This window comes from Heterodontus francisci, chromosome 38 (genome assembly GCF_036365525.1).
Source record: "Heterodontus francisci isolate sHetFra1 chromosome 38, sHetFra1.hap1, whole genome shotgun sequence".
Lineage (NCBI taxonomy): Eukaryota > Metazoa > Chordata > Chondrichthyes > Heterodontiformes > Heterodontidae > Heterodontus > Heterodontus francisci.
Genome location: NC_090408.1, coordinates 14124688 through 14140358, shown reverse-complemented (window position 1 = coordinate 14140358; position 15671 = coordinate 14124688). Strand labels below are relative to the sequence as shown.

At 40.9% G+C, this 15671-nt stretch overlaps 1 protein-coding gene across 5 annotated transcripts in view; it reads left to right on the top strand.

Moving 5' to 3' along the window:
- Nucleotides 1-15671, top strand: part of adamtsl3 (ADAMTS-like 3) — a 723872-nt gene that overhangs the window by 418690 nt on the left and 289511 nt on the right. For all 5 annotated transcript variants that reach the window (XR_010969700.1, XR_010969699.1, XM_068017734.1 and 2 more), the window contains exon 8: nucleotides 6884-6958. Coding sequence is in view for 3 of the 5 variants with exons in the window: in XM_068017734.1 (XP_067873835.1) it covers nucleotides 6884-6958 (75 nt within the window). In the remaining 2 variants the exon portion in view is untranslated. The remainder of the gene's footprint in view (nucleotides 1-6883; nucleotides 6959-15671) is intronic.

Here is a 15671-nt window from a genome sequence, read left to right as displayed (position 1 = left end):
ATTTTATGTTGCCTCTCCTCATTCTTCTGACAAAAGTGCATCACTTCACACTTCTCCATTAAATTTCATCTGCCACATGTCTGCCCATTCTACCAGCCTGTCTATGTCCTCGTGAAATCTGTCCCTAACCTCCTCACAGTTCACAATACTTCCAAGTTTTGTGTCATCTGCAAATTTTGAAATTGTGCCCTGCGCACCCAAGTTTATGTCATTAACATACATCAAGAAAAGCAGTGGTCCTAATAACCGACCCCTGGAGAACCCCACTCTTTACCTTCCTCCAGTCAGAATAGCTAACATTCACCACTGCTGTCTGTTTCCTGTCACTCAGCCAAAATCGTATCCATGCTGCCAATGCCCCTTTTATTCCATGGGCTTCAACTTTGTTGACAAGCCTTTTATGTGGCACTTTATCAGATGCCTTTTGGATGGTCATGTACACCACATCAACTGCATTACCCTCATCAACCCTCTCTGATACCTCATCAAAAACATCAATCAAGTTAGTTAGACATGATTTTCCTTTAACAAATCCATGCTGGCTTTCCTTAATTAATCCACATGTGTCCAAATAATTGTTAATTTTGTCCCAGAGTATCGTTTCTAAAAGCTTCCCACCATGGAGGTTAAACTGACTGGCTTGCTTATCCTGGGCTTACCCTTACACCCTTTTTTAAGATTTGCAACTCTCCCGTCCTCTGGCACCATCCTCGCATCTAAGGAGGATTGGAAGATTATGGCCAGTGTGTCTCCAATTTCCACTCTTACTTCCCTCAGTATTCTCAGATCTACCAGATTCGGTTCTGGTGACTTATCAACTTTAAGAGCAGCTAGCCTTTCTAATATCTCAGCTGGGATTTTGTTGAGCTCCTGATGTAAGGCTCCGTGGTTTTGGTGGTTGGGGGGGGGGGCGTTGCGGGTGGGCAGGGGGGTGGGGTCTCGGAAAATCGTAGTGGCAGCAGCCCACCACCGAGCCCGACGGCGGGATTGCTGGGCCTAATCTTCCAGGCGGTGGCAAGGCTCCGTGGCAGCACCCCACCCCTCCACTCAGCAACGGGACCCGACTTTAAATATTTAAATAATGACGATGAATAGATTTAAATACCATTCACTGCGATCTTACTGGCTTCCCAGGATCTTCCATGCGACGGGCAACACTCACCCGCCTTCACTTTCCTGTCCAGAGGTTCAACTCTGCCCTTTTTGTGATAGGTCTGGCAGCCCTTTAAAAATGGTGTCAACGCCTGTGCAGAGGCAGCTGACACCGTTCACTGTGTCGCTGAGGCCACCCTCACCTCGTGATTGGGGGGGCGCGGCCCGCCCTGCATACTTAAATGAGCCACCGTGCACTAGAACGTGGTGGTATTGCAGTGCGTGGCCCATGCATGCAGGCCGCCATTTTTTCCACCCACCGTTGCCCCTGGCAGTGGGAGAATAAAATTCAGCCCCTCCTCTTTATAAACTTTTAGTCCATCTGGTGTCTCAACTCCCTCCTCTTTCACTACGACTTTGGAAGCATCTTCTTACTTCGTAAAGACAGATGCAAAATACTCATTTAGTACCTCAGCCATGTCCTCTGCCTCCATGTGTAAATTCCCTTCTTATACCCTAATTGCCTAACCCTTCTTTTTACTACCTATTTACTATTTATATGCCTCTGGAAGACTTTTTGATTCCCTTTTATGTCAGTTACCAGTCTCTTCTCATACTCTCTCTTTGCTTCTCTTACTTATTTTTTCACTTCTCTGAACTTTCTATATTCAGCCTGGTTCTCATAAGTTTTTATCAAGTTGGCATCTGTCATACGCCCCCTTTTCCTGCTTCATCTTTCTATCTCTTTCGTCATTCAGGGAGCTCTGGCTTTGTTTGTTCTTCTAGCTCATGGGAATGTACCTCAACTGTGCCCAAAACAGCTCGTCTTTAAAGGCAGCCCATTGTTCTGTTACAGTTTTGCTTGCCAATTTTTGATTCCAATTTACTTGGGCCAGATCCGTTCTCACCCCAATGAAATTGGCCCTCCTCCAATTAATTAATTTTATGCTGGATTGCTCCTTGTCCTTTTCCATCGCTGACTTAAACCTTATGGCACTATAATCACTGTCGCCTAAATGTTCCCCGACTGACCCACCTCATTCCCCAGAACCATCAAAACCAGATTCAAAAATTACTCCTTCCTCATTGGGCCAGAAACATACTGGTATAGAAAATTCTCCTGAACACACTGCAGAAACTCTTACCCCTCTTTAGTCTTTACACTATTACTATCCCAGTCTATATTAGGATAGTTAAAGTCCCCAATTATAACATAGATTTTGCACATCTCTCTAATTTCCATGCAAATTTGTTCCTCTATATCTTTCCCACTAGTTGGTGGCCTATAGAATACACCCAGTAGTGCAATGGTACCTCTATTGTTTCTTAGCTCTAAGCAAATAGATTCTATCTTTAACCCCTCTAGGACACCCTCTCTCTCCTTAATCAATACTGCCACTACTCCTCCTTTATTTCCTTCCCTATCTTTCTGGAATGCCTTGTATCCAGGAATATTTAGTACCCAGTCCTGCCCTTTTTTTGAGCTAGGTCTCCATTATTGCCACATCATATTTCCAGATGGCTACCTGCACCTGCAGCTCATAAACTTGATTTACCACACTCCATTTGTTTACATACATGCATTGTAAACCTAATTTAGACCTAATTGCATTCCCTCTTATTCTGACCCACCTAATGCCTTACTATTTCTTACTCCAGTGCGATCTGTGTCTCCCAATCCTTTGTTGGCACCTTGTTTTTGCCTGCCGAATGTTACATCCTGGTTCCCATCCGCCTGCCAATTTCGTTTAAATTCTCCCCAACAGCACCAGCAAACTGCCCTGCAAGGACATTGGTCCCGAACATGTTGAGGTGCAACCAATACGATCTGTACAGGTTTCACCTCCCTCCTGCACCATCTCTCTAGCCACACATTCATCTGCTTTATCCTATTTTTATAATCACTCGTGTATGGCACTAGAAACAATGTTAAAAATCAACAAAGATTCCACAAGATTCCTCTATTTTTGGATTAATTCCTTCATGATTCTCCAAAGTAAGTTAATCCTATATCACAAGATAATTCTAAAGTTGATAACTATTTCAATTAAGTGCATATCCTAAATAACATTACTTGTTAAAGACAAAACATACAGTGAGCCTTACATTTATTACTCATTATCACAACTATTTTTATTGTTGCTCTAAAGACAATTTTTTCACATTGATTTTTCAGTAAGTTTACATATTGAGTAGCTGAGCTATCCAGACTGGGAGGGCCCAGGTTTGATCCCTGTTCCATGTTGTTAGATAATGAAATTCCAGTTGGCGGCAGGAATGGTACAATTTACTACCTTTTTCCCGGGTTTGGGGGAGCAGAAGAGAAAAGGAAGAGAAGTCAAGCCGCCTGCTTCTGATCGCTCTGCAGCAAATCATGATGAAAGTCTACACGTGTGTGAATGTCAGAAAAATGCATAATTTGTCTGGAACCTACCAACAAATCAGTCTCTTCAGGAAGGAAAGAGAATGAATCTAGAACTGGAAAGTAAAGAAATAAAATAGATGCACAAGTGACTACTTTTAGGTCTACATTAAGTTGTGGAACAATGCTTAACATGTTCTGAAATTCATCTTTGAAAGATTCAAAACTGCTCAGTGCCTTTAGAAAAATGAGAGAAAAGAATAATTTCAGGTTAATGGGAAAGTGTTTGTCTTTGTTATCCTGCAGGAAGATTTCCAGCCAAATTTGATGTGACTGGAGTCCTTATTTTTAAAAAGTAGCTTAAAAATAAAGATGGTAAATAGTGACTGCCAGAGCCACATAATGTTCTAATCAATTAGGTTGTGTAGGTGGACAGACAGGCCATGGGTTGGAGCTAAGAAGAAAGCCATCAAGGATGTAGAAGACATGGAACTGTTTCCAGTCTTGAAAAACATTGACATTTTTCATTCATGAGATCACTAAAAATACTCTTTATGCTATATCAGGCTGAAATTTAGCCTGAAGCAATCCTGCTGTAACACTGCAAAGATTTTCTGACTTTTTGGTCTGTCCAGATGATTAACAAGATCCTTATTGTTAAATATCCTTATTGTTAAATGCCACCTGGAATTTGTAATAATTCAGGCATTTCATTTTTATACACGGAATGTCTATTCCAATTGTAAATAGAGAATGGTGTCCAATTCTGTCCATCTGTCGTAATCACATCAATCCTTGCATTCTCTCTGAGGTGACAAGTTGTACAATTGTTAAGTCACATGCAATCCAAACTGGTGTGATAAAGCAATCAATGGTAGGGAAGCATTGGGTCCAAAAATGCCAAGCATAGAATGATTTTCAAGCTGTTCTAAATTTACAGTGTAGCTTTATTATTCTTTTGCATTAATTGGCTCCATGGCTAGTGTTATATTCTTGCTAGAAAACAGCTAAGATGACTGTATGCTGTGTTCTGCTTTAGTGACACTGTTATGCAAGTGCTATTTTTAAATTTTTTTGAGGATTCATATTTTAGAATTATGTACATTCATTAATTTGGGTAAACTGAAAAGACTCCCTGGATATTTTTTTTTACAAGGACAACTTAGAGGTCTTGTTTGAAAACAAATCTTTACTGGATATCACATGCTTTAAGCTCAATAAACAACAGAAACCTTGGTGACTTGGGGGAGATGTTTACAGAGAAGAGACATGTCACAATTTATGAGGTTCAGGAGGTGGTTTGGCTTTTGAGATATTGCTTTGGTTCAGTTGGGGTGTGGACTGTGTTTGAAAGCAGCTGGAGATCAACCTGCCAAGAGAGAAGCACCCAGGTTGCCTCCTTCCTTTTGTCTCTGTGCAACGCTGTATATTGAGTGTGTGGGAGTTAAAAGCCCCCGGTGACATATTTCTCCTGAGGAGCGCCTGGAAAGCTTGCCAGATTAATTCTCAATGCCACCTGAAAAGAACTGCTTCAGAAAAGATCCCAGTGACCCATCTACTTGTACTTGGGGAGGCGGTGGCATACTGGTATTGTCACTGGACTAGTAACCCAGAGACCCAGGTATTGCTCTGGGGACATGGGTTCGAATCCCACCACAGCAGAAGGTGGAATTTGAATTCAATTAATAAATCTGGAATTTAAAGCTAGTCTAATGATGACCATGAAACCATTATTGTAAAAACCCATCTGGTTCACTAATGTCCTTTAGGGAAGGAAATCTGCTGTCCTTACCTGGTCTGGCCTACATGTGACTCCAGATCCACAGCAATGTGGTTGATTCCTACATGCCCTCGAAATGGCTTAGCAAGCCACTCAGTTCAAGGGCAATTAGGGATGAGCAATAAATGCTGGCCTAGCCTGCGACGCCACATCCCATGAAATAATTTTTTTTAAAACTCAGATGCGAGACTATAAGCCATTTTTGGACACAACGTATCTCATCCATTTTCTTCAAGAATTACAAATATTTGGCTAAAATATTCTTTTTTAGTCTTTTTTTTGTAAAAGAGCTCTGCAGAGAAAATATCTCTTTTCTCTTTAACCAGTGTCTTTGTGAGTGTCTGTCTCTGTATGGGGGTGGTGGCATTTGAAAAGGGAGCTTTCATATTTCAATCTGTGTCTTAATGCTTTGCTTCATTACTGGATAAGTTTTGTTTCATAATAAGCTGATAATTTTGTTGTTTGTTAAAGAAACCTGGTTGGTGTAATTTCTTCTGGGATAAAGAGTAGAGTATATGATTGAATGTATCGGTAACTGGATAAACATTTAAACATATGTTGTGACCTGTGGAGAAGTGGAACTAGAAAAGACAGTGCACTCCTCCCACCTCGGTTATAACAACACCTATATAATAACTTATGTATCTGAACATACATTGAAATTTGATTCATTTTAATACATTTTAATCATACCAAAACATTAATCATTTTGAAACATCTTAACCTGTTTAGAATATTTTTTGGGATATTTTAATCCCTAAAGTTTTTAAAGTTACTTTTTAAATGCAATGTAAACACAACTTTATTGCCATAAAAGTGCCATGTACTTACAACCTCCTGGTATGGAATTTGGCACAATATCAGCCTTGCTAAGTGCTGTGATGAGTGAAAACAGAAATGGCAACCTCAGCACTTAATGTCAAAGGTAATAACTAGCAGGAGCAGCAGGAATTTGACAACTTTTTTTTCATGTTCATGGTTGTGGCAGCAAAACTGGATTTGAACTTTTTTTCTCCAAAAGCCATAATTAAGCAGATGGATGATTAGTGATGCAGTTATCTAATCAATTCCCAGAATTTTGGATATTAACATAATCAAATAATAGTTATCGCATGTTGCAATCCAAAGCAAACAAGGTTATTTTCACGAAAGCTTTACCATTCAACACTGTTAAGTAAAGCACTCATCAATAGTGTCCCAAAATTAATGGTTGACTGACAACCTCACAAGTTATTTGTATCTCGAACGTGCTGAACCTAGTTCTTAAAATGTACAGATCATATACATGATGTCATCTGACTTTGGTTCTTTTAATCTGTTAAATATATGGCAAAGCAATCATTGCTAATGAGTTATTGCAAATCATGCTGTCACTATTTGGATTCAGTAGGTACTTAAGCTGTAGAGTGAAGCCACAGACAAGTTCTGGCTTAGGTTGATCCCTCGTGTTCTGGGTAGGAGCCAGAATCAGATTCAGTGTAGTATGATGTACAATCATACTTTTTGACACTTGACAGCTCACGAGCAAAACGAAGTGTCATGCGAATATTCAGGGCTAAAAGCAGTTCAGTGTGATGGATTAATAAATGCTAACTGCTAGATGATGCACATCAGACACGCAACTGATTTTCATTTCTGTAACTATTCAGTGGAAGACACAGTGATTGCAGTTCCATATGGGAGTCGCCACGTGAAAATCACAGTGAAAGGACCTGCTCACCTTTGTAAGTTTAGTTTTAAAATGCTTTTTCTTGACTACTTACAATAGAGAGATATAAATAAATCTTTAGCAATCATCAATAAATACAGTATAAAAGGAAAATTAGGATTTGCTTCGTGTGCTTCCTTAATCTTGAACAAATGCTGACTTTTATGCTGCCACTTAATTTTGAATAAGCCATAATCCTTTATTGCTTTCACTAACTAGGATAGTTGTATCCTTACAAATAATAGGAACCGTATGAGTGTTTCGACAAAGGAGCATCTTCAAATGTAACCATTATTTTCTACACTCTAACATAGTGAAAAAATACATGTTGGTGTTAACAGTAACTGTGATAGTTGGGAAAGTGGAAATGTCAGTACATGGAAACCTGTTAACAACAATTAAATAACTTAAATCAGTTTTTATTTCATTCATTTGATGCATTCTGTAATTTTTGTATAAAACCTGCTAATTTCACACATGTAGAATGTTATGTTCAGTAATTATAAACTCCAGTTTCCATAAAAACTCATTGTTTTCTGCCTTAAATCTGCACCATCAAAAATTTGAATCTCTACTTAAATGAATTATTGGAAAAAATATACAGTTCTTAAATTGTTCAGATGTTATTTGTTGACATTTCAATTTTTCTGATCTGAACTTTTGATTTTCTGATCATTTTGCAATATAACCTTCTCCCCATTGTTTCAAGTCCCACATTATAGACTTTTCCAAGACTGACAAAGCAACTGCATGACCTGTTACCAAGGCTCTGGCAATGTCGATTCTAAGCCTGTCCTGGAAAGGCTCTAAATCCTGTCGGAATATATTTCTCCCTCATCATAACTCTTCCAAACAGCCAAACTAGCTAAAATAAAAACAGAAAATGCTTGAAAACACACAGAAAGCCAGTCAGTAACTTTGGAGAGAGAGAAACTGAGTTAACGTTTCAGGTCGATGACTTTTATTTCCGATTTCCAGCATGAACAGTATTTTGATTTTGGTTTAGTCAAAATAACTATCTAGGAACTTGCAATTTGGAGAAGTGAGGTAGCACATAATTTACCATTTACCAGAGCTAACTGGGCAGCAAAGAGTGCAAATTGACCAGAGTAACCCTCTTCACAGTTGATTGCCATGGTTTGAATTTCCATTTAACAATTGCAATAAAACTTGGAAGAAAAATTTCATCAGTTTTTCAGAAGCATGTTATTATATATACTGAAAGAAGCATGGAGAATGTCCCTCTTTCTTTTTCATGGCTAGATTATGGTCATCCAAGCATGTTTTCAAATGACCTTTTATGAGCGCCTTGAACAGGGTTGCCCAACCATTTCGCGTGGGGGCCACATTATAATTTTTGTCTTACATAAGGGGCCGGTGAGACAATTTTGGAAAGATAAAGGCATTAAACATTTATCTTACTATTAATGAAAACAACAACATATGTGCATTTTTGTGAAGAAGCTTTAAATGAAAAGACTAATTTATTGACCTACTTTCTCATCACTATGTTGGACACTGTTTTAGTGAGATACCTGGCTTTTTTGCTTGCACAAGTAGTGAATGTTTGCCCGCACACTTGTAGCAATGTGGAGTATTCCAGATAGATGTCCAGCTGTCAAGAGTGATCTAGGTCACTCTCCCTCTGTGTGAGTGTGTGTGTGTCTCTCTCTCTCTCTCTCTCTCTCTCAGTGTTCTCCCCTCTCTGTGTTCTCCCCCGTCTGTGTCATCCTTGCTCTCTGTCCCCCCTCTTTCTCTCCCTCTCTCTGCCCCCTCTCTCTCTGCGCCCTCTCTCTGTCCCCTCTCTCTGCACCCCACTCTGTTCTCCCTCCCTCTCTCTGCTCCACTCCTCTCTCTCTTTGTCCCCCCTCTCTCTCGCTCACACTACCCTCTCTCTCTCACTGTACTTTTTTCTCTCTTCCCCCTCTCTGTCTGTGGTCCCTCTCTCTCTCTCTCTCTGTGGTCCCTCGCTTTCTCAATCTATCTGCCCCCCCCTTCTCTCTCTCTCTCTCTCTTGCACCCATCTCTCTCTCTCTGGCACCCATCTCTCTCTCTCTCTGGCCCCCATCTCTCTCTCTGCTCCCCTCTCTCTCTCTCTTCTTCTGTCCTCCCTCTCCTTCTCTCCCCCGTCTCTCTCCCCCTGTCTCCCACTCTGACAGTTGCAAGGAGCGGGAGCACTCAGCTTTGTAGTTGGTCAGTTTTAAAAAACATTGCGCTGAATTTCACAGTTGACAGGCGTTCAGAGCAGGAACAGCAGTTTCTGAGCTTCGGACAGCTTTGGGGTTCTCCAGCGGGTTACGACTTCTTTTAAAAGCCCGCTGGAAAACCCTGGAGCTGTCTGAAGTTCCGAAACTGCCTTTCCTGCTCCCAGCACCTGTCAGCTGTGAAACTGACAGCGCAATGTTTTTTAAAAAGCCGGTCTGAAAGAAGAAGACAATGGGAAATTTCTCAGACCTGAAATACGTACGTGGGCTGTCTGTTGGACAACCCTGGGCTTGAGAAAGAAGAGGGTGATGTTAAAGACATATCTATTGCAACCCTCTATGTCTGTTTGGCTGAGCTTCATGCTGCATTTCTGGCCTCGATACCTTTCATTTGGTGATTACTGCTAGTTGTCCCAAATGCAATGACAGTTGGTAAGCAAATTTAATGCAGCAATTAATTATTACTATTTCCCAAAAGAAGTGCCAAAGCTTAAAACTCTAGATCAGAGTTGTCCAACAGCCTGCGAGCCACAGTCTGGCCCGCCAAAGGTTTCAATCCGGCCAACCAATAATGGTGTCCTTCATTCCGGCCTACCAATTAAGGCGTGGGCTTTGTTCAGGCCTGTCAGTCCTGGTGTTGTCAATCATGGGCACTGGTCAATAAAAAGCATTGGGCGAGGTAGATGAACTCAATGAGGTGGTGGTGAAGAGGGGAACTCAAGGTGTTTGTGGCAGAGAAAGGAAGTTGGAGTCGGTGGAGAAGGGAAGCCGGCGGAGAAGGGAAGTCAGAGTCGGCGGCTGTGGAGAGGTGAGCTTGAGGAGTCGGGGATGTGCGGGGTGAGTGAGCTTTAGGAGTCAGGGGTATGGGAGGATGAGCTCGAGGAGTTGGGGGTGTGGGGGGGATGTGAGTTTTTGCTCCTGGTTCATGGCGGGTATAGGGAAGAATTGCTGAAGAAAATCTAGTCATTTTTTAAAACCCAGTATGCCCTATTTCTTGTACCCAGATCAGAATCATAGATATTGGCCAAGGTTTTAGTTGTGTGCTAGGAAGTGTCAACCAGGGAAAGCATAAGACTTGTTGGTAGTTTTCTAACCATTTGGAAGTTAAGAGTCACTTCCCTCATAGATGGCACGAATACAGCAAGAAAAGGAAGATTGAAGTTGAATGTCGAGCATTCATACGCTCTTGGACCAATGATTTTTTTTTATTAGCAAGTAAATTTCTTAATGCCTTTGTCTTTCATAATTTGCTCACCGGTCCCCCAGGCCAAGCAAAAATCATAATGTGATCCTCTGCCCAAAAAAGTTGGACAATCCTGCTCTAGATTATATGTTTGACCATCTCAGACTAGGATTGTGAATGCATGCCATGCTTTACTTAAGCAACTATTTCAACAGATTATAATGCTAAATGCACATCCTAAATAGGCTTATTTTATTTTTTATTTTATTTTATTTTTATTTATGGGCCTATTAATCTCAGACGATGCTAATCTTGATTCCGCCAGTACCTTAAATGGTAACCATTCATGCCACAATCTTGATACCTGATTCTGCTAAGCATCAGAATCATTTCCAGGTTCCAAACCCCCTCCCTGCACACCCCCCCCCCACTCCCGTCCCACAGTGTCAGGATCACTGATGCAACGCTATTTTGATATGAAAAAGCCCTAATTGGTCTGGAGGCAAGTTTGGTGCCCAATTCGTGGTGCCGGAGGCTGCCTGGAAGCAGAAACTGTCTGCGAATGACAATTCCTAAAAGGCAGACGGCAGCCGTAACTAGGCTTTCTGTTGCCTAGCAGAATGGAGCAGGCCGGAAAGCAGAAGGCCATCAGTCTAGGGGTCCAAACAAGTGCCCAAACACTCACTAATCAGATAATTAATCTGCTCTTCTCAAGCAATGGCAACTTTGTGCCACTGAATTAGCACCTCACTTTGACTTTCCCTTTTGCTTCAAGACTTTATATTAGCAGCAACAATTGTTACACCAATATGCTTTCTTGAATGATAGTTTTCTTTGGTCCACTGGCTGGAGATCTGAATTTGTATTTTTTAAAAGACAGGCTGTCAGCAAAGTCATCCTTTCAGCTTAAGATGATCACCTTATTTGCAACACTGTATCCTACATTGCAATGCTTGTGAGAAGAGAGATGCAATTTCTGCTAATATCACAGCAAAAATCAAGACCCAGGAAGTTTAAAGGAACTACCTGTTTGCTCAGCAAGCAAAGAAATACTGCTAAATGCTATGTTTGATGACTGAGTGACTGACATGTGCCAAACCCCTCCCCGTCTGTAGCATTTAGCTGCTTTCTTCTCTGCAGCAGAGGAGAAGCAACTGGACTCTGACATGAGCAGACCCTAAGTGGAGGTCCTCTCTCTCTCTCTCTATCTATCTGTCTATCCCAGCTTGAAAGCTTTCAAATCCTGCTTGTTGACTGACAACCTTTGCATACTCTGGCTACAATCAGAAACCCTGTTGGAGGAAATCATCCACATTGCTAGCTCCAAGAGACCCACCAAACCAGTCATCTACCTCTTCAAACTGAATGTCTCAGGAACAGTGAATTCAGCTAAAAGACAGCCAAATCACCAAAACCCACTGCCTGCATACGTTTTTTTTTATGGACTGTATCTCAACCAATCTACCTTTCCCCATTCTGTAATCTATTTTTGTGTGTGTAAACCTCTAGTGCGTGTGAAAGAGTGAATGTTGGCATGTGTTCATTATTTTTATTAGTTCAGTAACCTCTTTGTTAACTCAAGAAAACCTGTCCGATTGGTTCTTGTTATGATCACAGCAAGTAAATATTCCAACTACTGAATTGGCCAGTACATCCACTTTAAGAAAGACATAAACCTATTTGGTGGTCAAACAAGGGGAGGGAAAAGAGCAAAGCCCTTCAACCCCTCCTCACTTGACCATAACGCATTAAATAATGTTTCCCTGCTGTGCTCCCGACAGCTGTGCACAAACCCACTTGCCCTTCTCTTTCTTAGATTTGAAAATTTCTTTCTGTCCCTCTCCGGTGCGTTAACAAGCTCTGCAATGAGCTTAAGAGTCAGTTAATTGGAGGTGTGCAGGTTGCCGTCTCCCTTGCTCTCCCTTTTGAAAATTGTAGTGCGTCACGGAGACGTCGGAAGACTGATGCCATCCGAAAGCGTTATTTTAAACCACGCCCGCACCTGACCTCATCCCCACGGGTGATTGAAAATCCAGCCCTAGCTGTGGGTGGGGTGAGATCTCTGATCTGATTGAGTCAAAAATCTCTCTTCCCCCTCTGAGTTGCAGAATGTGATATTGTGACCAATGTACAATGAATGATTCAGTAAAATGCTTTGAAAGTCTGAATGAGAATTTAACCATTGGGTCATATACCTTACTGAAAAGATCTGCTAAGCCAAAGAAAGCAGCGTCACGGATTCTAGACAACCCATTTGAAAAAAAACAGCCTTGATAGGGACAGGGATTTTTTTTTTCTTTCGCTACATTGTTGCATATTGAATGCAAAGGATAAATGATAATTGAGGTTAATTATGTAGGTTGCTAAGCTAAATTATTGGAGGATATCTTGAGGACATTATCACTTAAACTGCAATGTGTCAAGAGGATGCATGGGTCAAATCAGCAGCAAAGCATCTGCTATTATTTTAACCTTGTTTTGGGGCATTTGTATATTTCAAAGGAAGATGGTATTATAGTTTTTTCCAGATCTTTTCCCCATTCAGTATAATGAAAATTCCATATTTTTCCTTTGCAAATAATACTGATGTGGAATATATAAAAGCATTCCAAATAAATACAATAATGGGATAATGACACGGAACTATGTTGGGGTCACTGAGCAGTTTCTTACTGTAACTTTGACTGGAGACTGGCGAACACCCAAGAAAATGGTGGAGGTTGGTTGCGCTAGATCCTTGGCCATTACTGAGAGTTTCCTGATCTTATAAGGGTTAAAACCTCTGTCTAGCCTTGACAATATAATTGACAGTAAAGGGGCAGATCTGGGGCAGGAACTGCCTATGTCAGGGTTCTGTTCCTTAGGCTGGGACCCAGTGTATCAGTGGAGGTAAGTAGGCTGAGTGAAATGAAGTGCATCTGCCTCCTTGTGGGCCTGAGTGGATGACTGGGTTTGGGCACCCCTGCTATTGGCAGGTAGAGGCTGAGATTTCTGGGTGAATTAGGTAGGTGTGCATCACACATGTACTGCGACTGGTCCATGTGCTTGACTGCCTGGTGCTAATTAGATGCTTTCCAGTTTCTCTTGCATACTCCAGTAGGATCAATACAGGTAAGAACTATGGGCACAATCCTGCTGTCATTGTTGGGATCAGGTACAAAGGAATTTCAGGCCAAATATGCTTATCTAAACTATCTTTTTCTTTTCTGTCTGTTTACTATAGGGTTTTACATAGAATTATGTGGAATTTACAGCATTATTTGCCATTTGATCAAACAGTTCTATGCCATTGTTGTACTTCACATCAGCCTCCTCCCATCCCTCTTCATCAAACCCTATCAACATATCCTTCTATTTCTTTCTCCATATATGCTTCATACATTCTTACCACACTTTGGGTAACGAGCTTCTCCTAAATTCCTTATTGGATTTGTTATTGACTATCTTGCATTTATAGCCCCTAGCTTTTGACTCCTCCACAAATGAAAACATTTTCTCTACGCCTACACTATCAAACTGCTTCATAATTTTAAGCAGTTCAGTTAGATTACCCCTCAGTATTTTCTTTTCTAGAGAGAAGAGCTCCAGCCTGTTCAGCCTTTCCTGATAAATATAACCTCTCAGTTGTGGTATCATTCTTGTAAATATGGTTTTCTATGTATTCTCTCTCTTGCCATGTTGTCTTCAATGTGAGACACAGATTGCATTAGATATTTCCCTTCTGGTTGCTTCTGTTCTCTCCCATCTTGATAAGGTTGGCTCTGATGATAGTTTTCACTCTTTGATGTCTTTCTTCCCCCAATTAACCTGACCTAATTCTGCCTGTTCTTTTTCTGCAAAATCCACTTCTTTAAATCTGTTTTATTCATCTTCCCTCTATTTCTGTTTTTTTCCTCTTCACTTGCTCTGTATCTCACTTTTATGATGTCTTCCTGTATTTTGTTCTCCCTCATGTATTGAAGTCTATCTCCACCAATCAGTTCACAACACAAGGCTCTGGCAGCTGGCAAAAACTCACCAATAAATAGTTCTTTTCACAATTCAGATGACATTAACAGCTCATTACTTCCTTGTCACATTGCAAGTATTTCAGGATATTTCCATTAGTTTATGACTGTCAGGTAAGCACTGATTTCAGTATTCTAGAGTGCATTAAAAAGGCATGTTCAGGATATTACTCCTCCCTTGCATATGCTGTGTAGATTGGGAAAGTATAGATTTTTTTGATTTACCTCGGCATGCACATTTAGCAGAAATAATGTACTAAGTTTCTATCTTATTACATAATATTTTCTTGATTTGGATCATAGGATTGGGCAGGAATTATAATTTTAAAGTTTAAACAAAAGTTGCTGTTAAATACATGTTTTTTTTTAAAAGACTTTCAACATCAAGATATTGCAAAGCACTTTATAGACGATTAAGCACATTTTAAGTTTTGTTACTGTTGTAATGTAGGGAACACAGCAACCGATTTGCACACAGGGTCACACAAACAGCCATGTGATAATGGCCAGATAATCTGTTTTTGTGATGTTGGTTGAGGGAAAGATTTTGCCAGGACACCTGGAATAGTTCCCCTGCTCAACTTTGAAACTGTGCCACGGGATCTTTTATGTCTATCTGAGAGGGTAACCAGAACCACAGTTTAATGTCTGTTCCAAACGATGGCATTTCCAGCAGTGTAGCACTCTCAGTACTGCCCTAGAGTGTCAGCCTGCATGATGTACTCAAATCTCTGGTGTGGGACTGAACCCACCACCTTCCGACTCAGAGGTAAGAGTGCTACCTACTGAGTCAAAGCTAACACAGTGACAATATGTTGTATTTTATCAGCATCTATGATATTTTTCAACATTAACAACAATAACATTGAGAGCAAATGGCCAAGGGAGTAAAACTCGACAAAATCTGGAGTGAAGTCCCATTAGGCGGTTTATGTTCCTTCAAGCTAGCACCTTCTGGCAACTCCTGCAACTGAATAGCCCCAGATATATAGGCTTTCATCTTTTCTCTGGATACCAGCCTGTGAGGTCGAGAGGTGGGTACAGATGCTAAGCAAGTCTGCACCTCCTAAAACCATGTCTAAGCAGCAAGCAAACAAAGAAAAGTAACTTTTTGCTTGGAAGCTGGAATGTGAGGACTATGTGCCTTGGCATGAACAACAAGCCACATTCCACAGCAAGTGTACACAAGATGGCTCTGATTGACCGTGAACTACACAAGCTCTACAAGAAACCCGATTAGCCAACACAGATTCTATTCATGAGGCCAATTGCACTTTCAACTGGCGTGGAAAGAGCTCTGAAGATCATCATGAGCATGATGTAGGTTTCACAGTC